The 17,031-nt window shown below is 47.5% G+C and overlaps 1 protein-coding gene across 2 annotated transcripts in view; it reads left to right on the top strand.

The window, feature by feature from the left end:
- The window catches only part of TNFRSF4 (TNF receptor superfamily member 4), a 100,838-nt gene extending 85,397 nt beyond the window's left edge, over positions 1–15,441 (top strand). For both annotated transcript variants that reach the window (XM_069610087.1, XM_069610088.1), the window contains exon 7: positions 10,715–15,441. In XM_069610087.1, coding sequence (XP_069466188.1) covers positions 10,715–10,791 — 77 coding nt within the window. In that variant the 3' untranslated portion in view covers positions 10,792–15,441. The remainder of the gene's footprint in view (positions 1–10,714) is intronic.
- Positions 15,442–17,031: the final 1,590 nt, after the last annotated feature.

The following is a 17,031-nucleotide window of genomic DNA, read 5'->3' as shown; positions in this document are numbered from 1 at the left end:
CTTGACCGGGACACCATTACCACCATAGTGGACCTGATACATGACGATATAGTGAGCCGCATAGAAATCAGCACTGCCATCCCCACTCTACTGAAGGTAGTGTCTGTGCACCACTTCCTTGCCACAGGCACCTACCAGCATACAGTGGGGCACATGCATGTCATTTCACAGCCCATATTTTCCCGGATACTCAACCAAGTGCTGGATGCCCTCCTCAACCAGACAAGGGACTACATATCCCCACCCCAGACTCCCCAGGAGATATATGACACCAAAGTTGCCTTCCATGCACTGGCAGGCATGCCAAATTGCATAGGTGCCCTCGACTGCACCCACGTTGAATTGGTGGTCCCGCATGCCATGGAGGTGCCGTATCGCAACCGCAAGCAATACCACTCCATCAACGTCCAGATGGTGTGTAATGCCAGTAAAGCCATCACACATTGCAATGCCCGATACCCCGGATCAACTCATGACTCCTTGGTCCTGCGGAACTCAACACTACCACGCTACATGGAGCGACATGCTGGACGACGTGCCTGGCTGCTTGGTGAGTAACCTGAATGGGCCATGGCAGTGCATTGGGGCTGTGAGTAGGTTGTCTGCATACTCCTCCTGGGTGGGAAAGGGGGGGGATGCATACTGCACCTGGGTGGGAAAGGGGGGGGATGCATACTCCACCTGGGTGGGAAAGGGGGGGGATGCATACTCCACCTGGGTGGGAAAGGGGGGGGATGCATACTCCACCTGGGTGGGAATGTCCACGCCAGTGCACGATGTTCACCTCACAGCACACTGTGCCCCAAGGCAAGTGATACGGCACATGACCACATAACCACACAGTGATGAATTTGAGCCGACACTTAAGACTAGATGACTAACAGGAAACTTGGCCAGATACCACAACACATGCACCACTCATCGGCGGACCTTACACACCGTAGCGGCATCCTGCACCATGCAGTGCAATAGCACCATGTCGCTAACTCCTGCATCTCAACACACAGGACAGTCATCCCTGGGAGTGCATAGAAGTGAGTCTAACAGGGATCCTACAGCGTGTCACTGGTCCTGCACCCCATAGGATTGCTGCAAGTCACCATGGTAGGGATCCGTGCAGAATGACGAGTATGCTCCCAACTACAGCCAACACCCCCTTTCACCAAGTCTCGCGCAAGACATCAATGAATGCAGTCCAACACTGCTGCATGCATGTACGATGCACATGCAACAAGACGTGAGTGCACACCATGACCCATCAGGGAGAAGCTACCCCCTCCATCATTCCATTGCACATGACACATAGCCGGTGCAGCAATGGGGTGACTGTATCCTGGGACATGTGTGTATGGCCAGTAATCACCTGCGGCCATGTAAGACTAGTACAATTCTCCACCATGAATGCACAAACACTTACCTTCATTCCACTCTCATGCAGGTGATGCTGGCTACCCTTTGAAGCCGTGGCTCATGACCCCGGTCCGCAACCCACAGAACAGGCACGAGGAGGACTACAATAGATCCCATACCCGTACACGGGTGGAGATAGAGCATACCTTCGGCCTGTTGAAGGCACGATTTCGGTCGGGTGGGGCACTCATCTACAGCCACGAGAAGGTGTCCAAGATCACCATGGCATGTGTAATGCTGCACAACACGTGCATCCGTCGGAACGTGCCACTGCCCCCTGACGTGGAACTGCTACCACCAGATGATGATGAGGGGGAGGAGGAAGGAATGGCAGGACAGCATCACGGTGCCGATGCACAGGAGGGACGTTCCGTGCGGCAATCATTGATCGGACAATATTTCTGACTCACAAGTCAGCTGAGGGTGTGAGGATGACAGGACATTGGGCACTGGATGTGGGGATACATGTACACCATGCACTGTGCGACATTCAAAGACACATGCACAATGATCAATGTCCACTCTGTTTTTTAGGGATGATCAACGAGTGTATTGAATAATAATGTAGAAACGTGTACAACAAAACCTCCACCCTCACCCCCCTCCCCCCCCAACTCCCACACACACCCTCACCCCCTCCCCCTCCCCCCAACTCCCACACACACCCTCACCCCCCTCCCCGTCTCCCCCAACTCCCACACACACCCTCACCCCCTCCCCCTCCCCCCAACTCCCACACACACCCTCACCTCCCTTCACCTCCCCCCACAACAACCCCACAATAGTCCCATCAGTGCAACATAGGCCACATGTGTGTGGCAGTATGGTCAATGTGCACTTCCAGAGCCAGGGGGATCCATGCAGCCGGTCAAGTGGCACAGCGAGTAGAGCGCTCGCTTTGACACCCGTGCAGAGCCTGTTAACGCAGGTTCGAATCCCGGCGGGGCCAAACTCAGCCTTTCATCCTTCCGAGGTCGATAAATGAGCACCACACACCGTGGGTAATAATAAGCAGCGCTCGGATACCTGAGGGTTTGTAGCGCTATATAAAAGCCTAATTATTATTATTATTATTATGTTGTGGCGGCGCAATGTACGCAGTGACCGACGGACAGGGCTGGTCTGCGTGGAGGAGCTTTGGGAGGATGGGTACTCCCACTGGGGCTGTGGTCTGGGGGTGCTGCCTCCAGGGCATCTGCGATCCGGCCCAGCACCTCACAGAGCCGGTTTGTGCTCTGAGTGATCACCTCGCCCAGAGCCTGAAGGTCATTGTGCCACTCCGACCTAGATTCGCGGTTGTCCCGGATAAAGTCCTCAATCAGGCCCGTGAGGTGCTGGGAGCGCACTGCATCCATGGCCGGTGTGGCCGATGTGCTTGGCAGGCTTGGTATAGAGCCTGCAGCCCTTTCGGGACTTTCTGCAGGGGAGGTGGATCCAGGACAGGCAGGTGGTACTCCTTGGCCTGTGAGCCCTGGGGTGTCACTCTCCCCGGAGTCGCTGTGTGCCACCTGGCTGTATGATTGAATGTCTGGGCTATGTCCAATGTCATTGGGGTCCTACACGTTGGACACGGAAATTAATGTTGGTCTATCTGGCACATCGAGGAGGCACATGGCAGCATTCTCCCCTGCCACACTGGACTCCTCAGAGTGCACCATGGGGCATGTCTCCGGCGGCACTGCAGGCATGGGTAAGGGTGCGGGTGGGGCTGTGCACCCTCCATGGGGGTTGCTGGAGCAGGTGGTGTTGCCTGTGTTTTCTTCCTGCTTGCAGGTATACGGTGTCCCCTGGCTCTGCCCCTGGAGGTACTGGGCTGGGTGGCTTCCTGGTCCTCACTTTCATGCCTGCTGCCTGTGGGGGGGAAGAGAGAGACGGCATGAGCAATGATTTGGGGGTCAGCATTTCTTCAAGCCTATGGTATAACAATGGGATTGCAGCGTTTTGTTGACATTTGGGTGGTGAGTGGGACAGTGATCTGGGCTTGGATGGAAAATGCATGCAGATGTCTGGGTCACTCATGTTGGCGGAGTACTGTGGTGACTCACATTGACAGCCTCTTTGTGTGGTATGGCCAATATGGGTTGCAGCCTTGCACCTGACATCAGCCTGGGTCCCACTTGTTACGGCATGATTTCATTGGGGGAGGGGGGTTTCCCATACATGATGTGACAGCTTGCCCAGCCCTTGGCGGTGCCTTACATTAGGAATGCATTTACTGTCTTGACTCATGACACTCACCGCCATCAGCGGATGACGGAGCACCACACTCCATTTCGCCAACCCCTTCTATGGCTTCTGTGCCCATCATGTCCGCACACGATTGCTCCCAGGGCATCATCTTGATGGGAGAAGCTGGGCCTCCTCCTGTCTCCAGGGCCTGACTTTGGTTGGCCGATAGGAGGGCCCGCACCCTGAGACGGAGGTCATCCCACCGTTTCCTGCAGTCCTTCGTGGTGCGGGGGGTGTTTCCTACAGCGCTCACCCTCTGTGCAACCAAGTCCCAGATCTCCTTCTTCCTGACGACGGTGGGCCTACGCATGTCACTGCTGAATACTATCTCAGCATGTTCGTGCAGAGTGTCCAAGCGGTCCTTCCTTATGCGGGCGGCACCCTTTTTCAGTGCTTTCGGCATGATGCTGGTCTCTAATGGCTATTTTCCCGATCCAAATATGCCTCCGGGTCCTGTATGAAGAGGATGGCAATGGATTGTGTTTTTAAAGATGGCCGCCGCGCTCCTTCCCGTTCCTGTGCGATGATGTAATTTCCGTATCCGTTATTTAGCAGTGACCGTAATTTACGGTATCCGTAAATTGCGGTCACCGCTAATTACGGACGGCGAAGCTTCGATGGCGGTGTTGTAAAGAACGTCTTGCTTCATGCCGCTAAGGGGTTTAACGGGCCCTTTAGCGGTATGCCGCTAGGGGATTTACCGGCATGGCGGAAAGCTTGTGCCCGTGAGGTCGGAATAGCCTGTAAATAGCGGCGTGGTACCAGATCGGACTCGCTCTTTCCGCCATGCCGGTAAAAACCAATACTTACCGCCAACCTCGGAATGAGGCCCACTGTCTAACTGTTTACCCACTGAACATCCACTGCTGAAACTAGCCACCTGCCTTATTGCTGTTGCATTGTCAGCCCATATAGGGGACTCTCCCATTTAGGGGAACCATCATTGCTTAGCCAGTTACATGCACTCTCTACTGTGACTGTCAAATTTAAGTGAACCCTCATTGCTAAACTAATGCATTATCAGCCTATATTGTGACTTTCAAACTTAGGTGAACCCTCATTGTTAAACTAATGCATTTTAGCCTTTTCTGTGATTGTCAAACCTAGGTGAACCCTCATTGTTTGAACTAGCTGTCCGCATCCTTGGCCTTATTGTCACAAATTCAAGCTAGCACCACTGAATCTAGCAATCTACATTGCATTGCTATCTCATACTATGATTATCTAATATAGGCGAATCACAATTCAGCCGCTGCTGAAATTGCACCCTCTACCTGTACACTGCACTCTTAGCTCAACTAGGTTATCCCCCTCTGCTGAAACTGATTCCTGACCATCATCATAGAGTAGCCCTTTAGCGACACCTAACACTAATTGCTACTACTAATAACGCCAGCTAAGTGCCTACTGCCCACTACCACCCTGCCTAACATGAGTAAAAATATAAATACCCCAATTCTTATGCTCACGATTGGTCTTATCATAATCATGGCCTTTGCTACCTACAGCACAAGTCCACCCACAGACAGAAACATGAGACTCAGGTCAAGACTACCCTGCATCTATGAACCTAAAAGAAACAAAATAAGCAACACCACTGGGCTCCTCTCCACCCACCACCACCCGGCCAAGTGAGCACAGGTAGCTAAAACAGCCACTCCTATCTTAATGCCTGCCCACTCTCACATAGAGAAGCATTCAAACCAAAATAGGCACACAACTAAACCCTCTCACAAACCTAACCCTAAGAGCTCTTTAACGCTAACGGGGTCACTCATCAACGCCAGATCCATGGTTGTCCACGCCACCGAAATTGCAGACATCCTAAATAGCGATAGTTTGGACCTACTCACCATAACAGAGACTTGACACCATGAGGCTGCAGAACCTACCCTGATGATAGCCGTAACCGATAGCTACCACATCGTTAGGGTAGGTAGACCTAATACCAAAGGCGGTGGCCTAGCCATTATCTCCAAAACCACCTTGCCCATTAGGGTTGCCACCTCTCCCCAGTGCTCCTCCTGTGAAATACTCACAGCCAAACTGCTGTTATCTAATAACCACACACTGACCATCCATTTGATCTAGAGGCCCCCGGGACCACTAGGGACCTTTGAAGACGACCTTACTAATCTTATAGCGAACAACTCTCATAACCACTCCCAAACCTTGCTGATGGGCGATTTCAATGTTGTACTCAATGACCCTAATAACAAACACGCCAACTCAATTGCAGCTCTACTCAATGATCACGGGCTTACCCAAAAAGTCCTCATCCCTACCCACATCAAAGGCAGAACCCTTGACTGGGTATCAGACCTCAACTGTAACATTGCCATCACTGACATTGTCCCACAACTCTCGACGGACCATTATCTAATAAACTTTACTGCCAGACTTGATCTCCTTAGCCCTAAAACTATCAACATGGTACCCCCTCTCCCCACCAGAAGTAAAAAAGATATTACTGCCGAAAAACTCATCCCCCTCCTCCTCCTGGCTATTAATAGCCTGGACAATAACACTGCCCCAGACACCCTAGTGGATACCTTCAACAAAGCTATGACCACTGCACTAGACACCATTGCACCAACCAAACTGCGTAGAGGCAAGCAAGAAGCACACCTGAATGCCTGGTTCACACCCCAAGTTAAGGATTTAAGAAAACAAAAAAGAAAGCTTCAAGCTATCTGGCGCAACTCACCCACTGAAACAAAGTTAAACTAGCCCAACTTTCCAAGCTCTATACGAAAGAAATCATTAATACAAAAAAAATCTATTCAACGATAGAATCACAAAAGCTAAATCAAATACCAAGGAACTCTTTTCCATCCTCCGGGAAATGGAATCCCCCCATACAACCAGTAGACACCATTCCCAAGGACAAGTTATGGTGTACCAACATACACAACGCCCTATCCACCAAAATAACAAAAAAAAGGACTCTCTGCCCCTCTCTGATAAAAAATCACCACTGCCTATCGAGCCCAATACTATCCCTCCCTTCAGTTTCAAAACTATCTCCATCATTGACACTGAAAAAGTCATTCTCTCCCTAAAACCGTCCAACTGCAAGGGCATCAGCTGCCCAGTGCAAATAATAAAGGACGCAGCTAGGGACCTAGCCCCTTTTATATCAAAGCTTATAAATTCCTCTTTTAAATCAAACACAGTACCTACCAACTTGAAAGCATCTTCGGTTCTCCCCCTACTCAAAAAACAAACCCTTGATCCATCCATCCAAACCAACTACAGACCCATCACTACCGTGCCATTCCTTCTCAAAATCATTGACAGAGTGGCCTACTTACAAATCCAGGACTACCTGGAAGCCAACCACCTGCTAGGTTCTCGGCAATCAAGTTTCCTTCCTCTCCATGGTACCGAAACAGCCCTGCTAGACGTAAAGACTAAAATTGAGGAGTTGAAGGATAGCGGAAAAATGGCATTGCTACTTCTACTGGACCTGTCTGCAGCCTTCGCCTGGTGGATCACGCAGTTCTATGCAACCACCTCAGACTCGCTGCCAATTTCACTGGGGAAGCCATAGCATGGGTCCAATCCTTTCTAGCTAACTGGACTATGAGAGTCTTTCCAACCTCAACCTACGCTGATCCGATCCAAATAACATGTGGAGTTCCACAGGGATCCTGTGTCTCACCCACCATGTATAACATCTTCACCAAGCCACTGTTTGATAAGTTGGACAGACTGGGCGTCTGTCCAACTTATCAAACACACAAATTATGTAGATGACACCAAGATCCTCATACCCCTTTCGGGCAACTATGAAACGGACCTGGCTTTGGTGAATAAGATATACATCCTCATTCAGGCATGGATGGCGACCCACAGCCTCTGCCTGAATGACAATAAAACTGAGATACTGCTCCTCGGATCTGACACCAACCCAAATAAACTATCCCCAAACTACGCATCCTTCAATATTGATAACAATATCATCACAGTTATGCCTGTAGTAAAAACACTAGGTTTCTATCTAGTCTCCTCCCTCACCCTTAAAAAGCAAGTTAGCTCCCTCGCCTCCACAACAGCTTACAATTGCAAGCTAATCCGCGCTGCCAGACCATTCCTCTCCAGGGCCAGTTGTATCACCCTGGCCAACGCTCTAATCATGTCCAGCCTAGATTATTGCAATGCCCTGTACTCTGAAGCCACCAAATATGTCACTGACAAACTACGACGACTGCAAAATAATGCCTTAAGAGCAGCGCTGAATGTCCCAACTAGAGACCACATCACTAAATTCATGAAAGAGACCCATTGGCTAAAAATAAAAGACAGAATCTTCCTAAAAACTATTTCCATCACATCCAAATGCCTAAACAACCTAGCTCCCTCGTACCTAGCCGATAAAATCTCTAGGAGAACCACGACCGACCCACCAGATCTGCCAATTCATTCATGCTCGTAACCCATCGATTTAAGCTGACTACGGCTGAAGGAACCAGCTTCCCAGTCAAAGCTGCGCAATCCTGGAACTCACTTCCAATTGACCTTAGACGCCCACTACCTTAGGCCAGATTTAGACACAATGCTATCAACTGGCTCCGCACCAATGACCTATAACCTCTTTGTCCCGTCTCTGACATTCCACCCTCACCCTCTACTTAGACTATGCTTAGCTCTTGTCCCTGACTTGCACCTTTCATCAGCCTGATCCTGTATTAGACACTGTACTATATGTTGCATTCACATGTATAAACCCAGTATGTACACTCTGTAATGCCCAGTCTGGTCCTGATTTGCACCTTGATCAGCTATATCTTGTATTATATCTTGTATTATATACTGTATTATATCGTATTGTACTATATTGTATTGTACTCACATGTATGTACCTGCCTGTAACTAAGCCTCGAGAATTCTTGTACTGTTGCGCCCGTCTACCTAAGGGTTTGGCGCGCATTAACAAATCAATAAACAAACAAACAAACAAATGGAGAAAGCGCTAATAATAGTACCGCAAATTGCGGTACCGTTATTAGCTTCAAGGTCCTTTAACGGGACCCGCTAAGGACGTATGGTCTGACCACACGTCCTTTGCGGTTCCCGCTAAGGGACCTCGGAATTGGGTGGTAAGGGTTTACCGGCACCGGCATCCTTACCGGTGCCGTTACCCCTTACCGCCCAACTCAGAATGACCCCCAATGAGTTACATCTGATACCAATGAGAAGAGGCGAAGAAGCACCTGCAAGGAGTCAGACATACAGATTGATATCCTATGCCCTGACCCTGAGCTAATGAGGAAAATCATTATACAATCCCTGCTCTTATTGAGGCTACTGAACCCAATGACAAAGTCTAAAATGAGACAGGCTAGACAGGGTGTGGGACTTAGTGTGGCTGTGGGAGAAGCAGGAAAAGCAGATGGAGGGAGCAGGAAGTGGCCCTACCAAATGAACCATACTGTGAGAGAGTAAAGAAAATCGAGGTTGCTTAGTCAAATCGACCACAATGCGAGAGAGTTGAGACTCGCAAGAGAGGTTAGAGCAAGTAGTTTGATGGGGGCTTTCAACATAATCTGGTAAGAGGCAAAGGGTACTAAGAGAAGGCTCAAGAGACCAGCCTGCTGGGAGGTTAGCCCAGACCTTGGTGGTACTTGGAAAGCTACCAGAACTTAAGGGTTTGCAACCTTGAGAGTCTGAATAAATCCTGTGTTGCAGTCTAATCCAGAAGGACACCCGCTGGCTGTTAGGATTATAATGACTAAAGCCTAGAAAGGACACAGTTTAGGGGAGAGTGGACAAAACCCTACCCAGCAAGTTCCATAAGGCACAAGAGATCATATGAACGCCATTGCTCTTGTAGACATCTAAGAAGAGACTTGGACAGGAGAGGTCTCCTGAAAGGTCTTTCCCTGATGGACTTCTAAGGAGAGATGAGGGCAGATGGGATCATCTGAAAGGTCTTGCCCCATTAGGAGTGTGTCTCACGATCAGAGAGACATGAAGGACTGGCCATCGTTGGGAGCATTTACCAAGGCAATGAAATAAGTGTGTTGGGGCACTTAAAAAAACAGACTCTGAGTGCATTGAAGGATGCTTTCCTGCGTGTGGATGCCCTGGAAATGTGTGGATAGTGGTGGGTTTGGATATTAGGCTCACAATCTTCAGTCCTCTTAGCTTAACCCCTTTAGACTCAATTCAATTGATGCATCCATCAGGATAATTCCACCTGAGCACCCCCTTTTCATTTTGTTAGATGATCCCCGAGGTCCTCCACAAGTTTCTCGGACCTCCCCTAACCCTAAGACTCAAGGCAAGAATAACCAGTAATTAGTTTGGATAATCGATTCAAGGAAATCAGACCAATTTCATGGCATAAACTGGGAAAGAGGGGAACAAATTATATGAGACCTAGTGTCATCATGGTAACCACAGCATAAAGAGTATTGCATTCCATGGGTTTAGCCAGATGAGCTATTATTGTTTTGTTCAATTTATTCTCCCAGCGAAGCAGACCCTTCCTTATTTGTTGTGAAACACTTTCCCTATCAACCTCACATTCTGATTATTCCTAAACAAAGCTCTTATACTTCATGGTTTACATGTGCGAGTGGGATGCTCCGCCATGGACATTACAATCCTGAATTTAGGCAGTTTGCGCCTGCCCGATCTTAGTGGAAGTCCATGTCTCACACTTTTAAGGTCCCATTAAAATTCATTCTTTCACTTACCTTCTTATGCTATACTTGTGTAGAATACTTTGGTGCCTCCCTTAAAACCAGTGTGCTTCAATTAGACATTAACCACAAGGATGAACATGTGACTGTATTTGTTTCAAGTTTGACCTATGGTCCTATGGTTCATTTGCAGCCATTTTAACTAGCAGAAAAGGCTGAGGATACGATTGGGGTTGGGATGGTAAGGGGATTGGGCAGGAAGGGGTAGGGGGATAGTAGGTAACCCACGACATGAATTGATTTCAGTGGGTATGCAAACAAGCTCAAGCAACTCTGCCTTTTCATCTCAAGAGTATCACATGCAGCACTATGCTTCTTCATGCTGCACAGACCAGTCGCTAATGTTCTCTTCTTTGGCCCCGCAGGGACGCAGTCATGTCGCATCCCCATCCAGGAGGAACAGACTGATTCAGCATCAAGCCTCACCAAGTCCCTTGACTAAGACTTCCAGCAGCTCTGCTTCGGAAACAATGAGTCAGTGTCCTGTGCCAAGGGCAGAGAAGATGAGGTGGCACCTCCCAATCTGCTGGCTGCTGGCATCCAGTCGGTCATATTCAGGGTAGGGGGCAACAGCCTTGTATTCAATTCACCAAAAGGATCACTGTCTTGTATGAAATTGACTCCAGCAAAATAACTCCAAACCAGAAGAGGAGTTGATGCCTGATCACCAGCCAAACTGCCTAAGGTCACCAACACTTACTGGGTGTACCCTAGCACGGTATTTACACACTGTCCAGTTCAGAGATCATCTAAAGTAACATGGTGATGACCATATACAAAGTACTCGCATCCTGTCAAAACAAGCGATGTTTTAATAGTTTCTGGATCAAACTGGGACTTTGTTTCTTTCCATAGATCACTAAAAGGCTATGTGCCTTCCTACGTAGGAGATCCGCCAAAAAATAAAGGAAATTTGGGAATTATTCCCCACGTTACATGAGGGAAGGTGGCATGCTGGTAATTTACCTACATTTCATCACCCATATTTGGGTCTTCTTTTAGCCTTCTCACAGGAACATAAAATGGACAGTTGTCCTGGGGACAGATTAACTAATCTTTTCACCAGTGCTTACAATTCAGCAGATGGGGTTGATAGGAGGTTTTCTGCTTGTTTGATACAGAGAGGCGGAAGCAGGTTTTGCCACAATCCATATTGCGTACAGATGATTGCAGCGTGTTAAAATAGTTGTGCCTATCTTGTGTGATAGCGTGATGTGGAATACAGCAAATAACACTTGTTCATAATGTACGAAGATCCTTCTATGTGAAATTTTGAACCAAGGGAAGAAAACTGAGCACACAAACAATTGACTATGCTTATTTCTGTGAATGCTCCCCCGTTCCAATGCGAAGGATTGGACTGTTTAAGGCAAAATCTGTTTGTCGCACAAAACATAGCGCAAAAATAAGTCTGGTACATGTATGCCGCAGTGCAAAGCATTAGGTCACGTGGATCGGAGCAAAACCTGTCCCCCCCCTTTCCGTATTACACAGGCACTGAAACAGGTGCTACATGCGTTTGCTCAATGTTAGCACTGATAGGTCATCTGGCCCCAGTGTTCTTAATCTTAACTACTGACAGTGGCTACTAATTTTTTTACAACATGGGGAATTATCAAATGCATAAAGTTTAAAGGCTTTCCACGCACTCCTCATTTTATTTCCTTTTGTGACTTTTATCTTCTTTTTAAAAAAAAGGATTGACAAATGAGCAATACCCCCTTGTTGTCTATTTCTAAAAGACGAAAACATAAGTGCTCCTTGTGATCAGATTCAAACTTGCTACCTCTAATGCTTCCCCCAAACCCCTGTCACACTGTCTGATGCAGAATGCAACGAGAGGATCAGGCCAAGTGGTTTGAATCCTTCCGAGCTTCATGGTTGGAATCCAAAATTAGAGTCTTCTTGCATGTTAGAATGGTTTATCGTTGGGTTTCTGTCCATACCTTGGTGCATTGGGTTCTCCTTAACTCTGCATACCATGCACATCACTAGTGGTGCATGCGGCCTTGCACACCACTCAGGTCTACCCAATTTGCAAATGGAAACACACCTTTTGTTACCCCAAGAATACATCCAGAGGGACCATGACAGACATACACCTATCTTTAGCTTCCGAACTGCCGGAGGTTGATCTCTCGTCGTGTCATTAACAGGCTTGGAATTATTGGTTCATGCGTGTGTCTCGATGAGATTGGATCACAGTAGTGTTCTCTAGGCAAAGCTTGTCTCCATGCTTAGCAGGGAGACTGCAGCTGGTGCAGAACACTCGCATGCTGGAACATTTCCCCATTTTAGGCGTTCTCCACTGGCTTCGTGTAGTTTTCATGTTATATGTATGGGGTTTATAAAGAGCAAACCTAGGTGAAAAGCTATGGAGCAATCTACATAGGGGATGCACCCAATGGGGTTATTAGTAAGGGAATAGGGATAGCAGAGGGGCTGGTTTGGATAGGGGAGTGGCAGAGAGCTGCAGAAGGGGAGAATGAGGGTTGAGTGGAGCGATCAGCAGTTGGTGAGATTTTCTTTGAAGTGCAGGGTCTTCAGGTCCTTCCTGAAGTCTACGATGCAGGAGGGGGCAGTCTTATCTGCATTGTTAACATATTCCAGAGACAGGGAACATAGTAGAATTAAGGAGGAACGTTTCCTGGTTTCGTCCCTCTGGCGACGTTGTGGCGTCTGGTGGTGTGCTGGCCTCTGGAGATGGGGAAGTTCTTTGCCAGGTACTGTGGTGTTTTAGTGTGAACTGCTTTGTAGGTGACATACACAGTATTGAACACGATGTGTGCAGATTCTAGAGGATTTTGGTGATGTGGTTAAAAGTGTCTTAGTCTTGTGATAAGGAGTGCTGAAGCTTGCTAGACAGTTTCAAAGTGTTCAAGGTGGCATATGAGACTCCTGTGCGTATTGCGCTGTCCCTGTCCAGGTGGGTGATGACCAGGGATGGCAACTATTCTGAAACTCTGGACAGCAGTGTAAGGCTTGACGTTGTGCAGGAGGACACACTGGTGCCAGCTGACTGGGTCTTCTTGGCAATGTGTGTTCTGATCAGGGCCACAGTCAACAGTAAAGCTGAAAATGTTTGCACTGGGTGAGAGCTGACGTGTGAATTTGTCGAGCTTCATGCCAGTCAGCAAATCCTGTACCTGGACGTACCTGGGAGGTTCTCCTAGGAGAAATAATTCGGTCTTTGTCAGGTTTAGCTTCAGGTAGGCACTTGACCTCCAGGCTTGGATGTCAGAAAAACAGTGCTTGGGTCAACATCATTGTTACTTGCCATCAGCGTATTCTGGTGTGTCTTTATGTTGGTGTTGGAGAGGAGTTCCATCAGAAGTTCCATGTAGAGGTTGAATTTGACAGAGGACAGGACGGAGCCTTGCGGAATTTTGCAGGTTGGCAGGTGACTCTAGGATCTGTTGTGGGCCATGTAGAAGTTGATCATCTGTTGGAGAGGCAGGAGCCAACCCACTGCAGGACTATTCCATCAAAGCTGATGGCATTGCGGGATGTTGAGGAGGGCTTCATGGTCAACTGTATCAAAGGTGGCAGAGAGGTTGACTAGGGTGCATTAGCAGGGGTCTCCTTTGTCTAAGATTTGTAGAGTTTCATTGATAACTTGGATGGTCCTAGTCTCTGTGCTGCATCCTGGTCAGACACTGGATTGGTAGTCCTGTGGGAGATTGTGCTGAGGTATCCTTATGGCCAGATGGATGGAGACAGTCTTCTCAATCACTTTGCCAAGGTAGGCTAGATGCATGATGGAGCGATAGTTGGTTAGGTTATCCGGGTCGAGTTTGGGTTTCTTCAGCAGCGGAACAGCAGTCCTATTTTCAGTGCATTTGAGAAAGTGCCTTGTGTGAGGGATTTGTTAATGACTTTGAGAAGTTTTGTGCATGCTTCACCTGTAATGACCTCCACAATGGAGCAGGGGGATGTATTCTTTGCAGCTGGTGTGTCATTTGAGGGCTGCAAGCATGTTGATTAGGTTTTGTGGAATAATTGTCCTGAATTTAGCCCATCTTGATATGTTGTGGGCTGGTATTAGTGGGGCGCCTGGGGTATGTTCAGAGCCATCAGTATTTTGCCTGATCCTGTCTCTCTTATGTTGAAGTACAAGCTGGCCATTATGGTCTTCCACAAGACAAATGTGTGTGCAGATCTGAGGCATGCACAATAGGATGTCCTTAGAGGAAGCCAAGGTTGTTTACTTCGATGCCGGGGGTTGTCTTGCCATTTTGAGTGCCGCTCAATATTGTTCCTACTCCAGATGCATTGTGAGCCCCATTTCTTTCTGGTTGGCGTTTCTCAATTAATGTGCGTGTTTGGTTGTTTTTCTTTTAGAGTTTGTAATAATGTTCAATGTTTTTTTTACCCCATACATTTTTTTTACACTTTAAATCATACATTTGAAAGTGAAATGTCATACACCACTCCACGTCATGGTTACCATGTTTACATTTGTATATATATTTTATTTTTTTACTTCTTTTGTTGCTGTGTATTTGTGGAGATCTGTTTCTATGAGGTGCATTGTATCATTGGGGAAACTGGGTTATCTAAATCACAGTGTTGCAACAGAAAGGCTCTTAGCCAGCACAGTCAATTGAGTGGAATCATGGGAGTCGTAGTCCAAATATCTGGAGGGCTGCAGGCTCCAGACCCCTGTTGTAGATCAATGAAAGGGTTAAAGAGTTGGTGATTGGATGAATAAAAGAAGTTATGGACATAGCCAGTGCTGTCCGTTTGGAAGCATGAATGGACCAGTCAGTAAATGGATGAACCATTTCACAAATGGAATGTGGGAAAGGATGGGAGTGTGCCTGGCTGCCAGCCTGAATGCTTTTTTTCTTGCCAAAGGTTTAAAAAAGACTTGTAAAATGTAATGAAGATGTGAAGGAACTGGAAATCTCCACATATAAATAACTTGCTGGTGCAAATCCTGAGCCACCAGAGCTTGGATGTTTACACTTCCAGGATTGGCACTACAGTAGACTGTGCCACTGACTCTAGCGGCAAACTTTGCAGAAATGTCATGAGCAGCTAGTAAATAAAATGTGATTTTTTAAATAAAAAGTATTTCCTTTTCACTGCATTTAGCATGGCTTAAATCTGTTGAGTTTTCTTTGTTTGTCTGAATATGTGAGCAGGTCAAGCATCTTGAAATCATCTTGCATGTGTGTTTTACCCGAAGGATCTGAATGTAGGCCCCCTTGATTTGCAGAGCCTGCTCGGGGCTCACCGAAAGACCTGTACCCCTCCCGCAAGTGATTATGAAGCAACCCTTTCCAAGCCCTCCCCAATGTTTCCCTCAAGGCAATAATTGTCTTAGTGATTTTAAAACAGCCTATGTCAAACCTCTCCTCAAACAAACCTCTCCTCAAACAAATCCCTCCTCAAAAGGTCCGCAATCTACTGATTAATCTAAAACACTCCATTCACAGAAAAATCACCAGTACGTTTATTTACCAGCAACTACTTGAGCACGTCCGAAGCAACACGGATTCAGACCACAGAGTGGAACAGAAACAGCTGGGTACCCTATTTGGGGACAGTATAAAAAACAACGCATGCACCCCCCTGTTGAGTGCACTCGTCCTACTGGACCTCACTACTGCTTTCAAGACTATAAGACAAGAGATACTATAAAGAAATACAACACACATACTGAAAAGAACTGCTTTCCAGTAGGTCACTTAATTCCTTTGACAGGACTGAAATTGCACACATGGCCCCCCGCAGGACATGTCCCCACAAACCCACATGTAGAGTACCCCAGGGATCTAGTCTGCTGCCTCTCTTTTTGTTAACATCCACATGCCCCCCCTCCAGGAAGTTATCAATAGCTCAGACCTCATATTCTTCTGCTACGCTGATGATCACCTCGTCTTCATGCTCACAAAGGACCGTTCATCAAATTTACCAGATTTTGCCACGCGAGACTGAAACTCAACCCAACCAAAACCATCCTTATACTTTGCTGCACCATACCACCAAACCCTACACCAATCCCCTGGCCTGACAAAAAGGTATCTTGCCCTGTGATTATGAAGTCAGAAATCTGGGAATCTTGATGGACAGCGACCCCACACTCGAGCCGTAAGACAAAGCCATGATAAGGTGTTACTTCACACACATAACCATGGCCGTGAATGCTCTAGTACTCTCGGGACTAGACTAGATAAACAGTCTCTACCTGGGGTTTCTAGATTGCTGCTGAACAAAGCCTCAAATATTCCAAACCACAGCAACTACACAACTTCTGAGACCTCAAAGACACAAATGCATCACACCAGCCCTCCGAACTATCCATTGGCTCCGATCAAACAGAGGATGCATTTCCAAACAAAGTGTATTACCCACAACGCCTTCCAAAGCAAAGGTCCAGAATCCACCAGCAGAAAATGTATTCATTACACACCATCATAATGCTTTGATCCAGAGATGCTGCACTGATAACAGTGAAAGGCTTCAATGGGAAACACTTCTTTCTCCTTCCTCTCAACCAGACTCTGGAATTCTTGCTAACGCATTTGCAGACAGAGGGAAACCACCTGCCTGACCTTCAAAAAATCCCTGAAAACCTGGCTGTTTAACTAACATTCCTTTTGCGACTGAGGATTATCTTTCTTTTAGGCGCTCCCTGAAAACGTACTTGTTTTGACCTTGGGTTGTTCTTTTGTAG

The sequence above is a fragment of the Ambystoma mexicanum genome, chromosome 8, assembly GCF_040938575.1.
Source record: "Ambystoma mexicanum isolate Mex_15411 chromosome 8, UKY_AmexF1_1, whole genome shotgun sequence".
In the NCBI taxonomy this organism is placed as follows: domain Eukaryota; kingdom Metazoa; phylum Chordata; class Amphibia; order Caudata; family Ambystomatidae; genus Ambystoma; species Ambystoma mexicanum.
The sequence above is the reverse complement of the archived record's forward strand: the minus strand, read 5'-3'. Positions and strand labels throughout refer to the sequence as shown.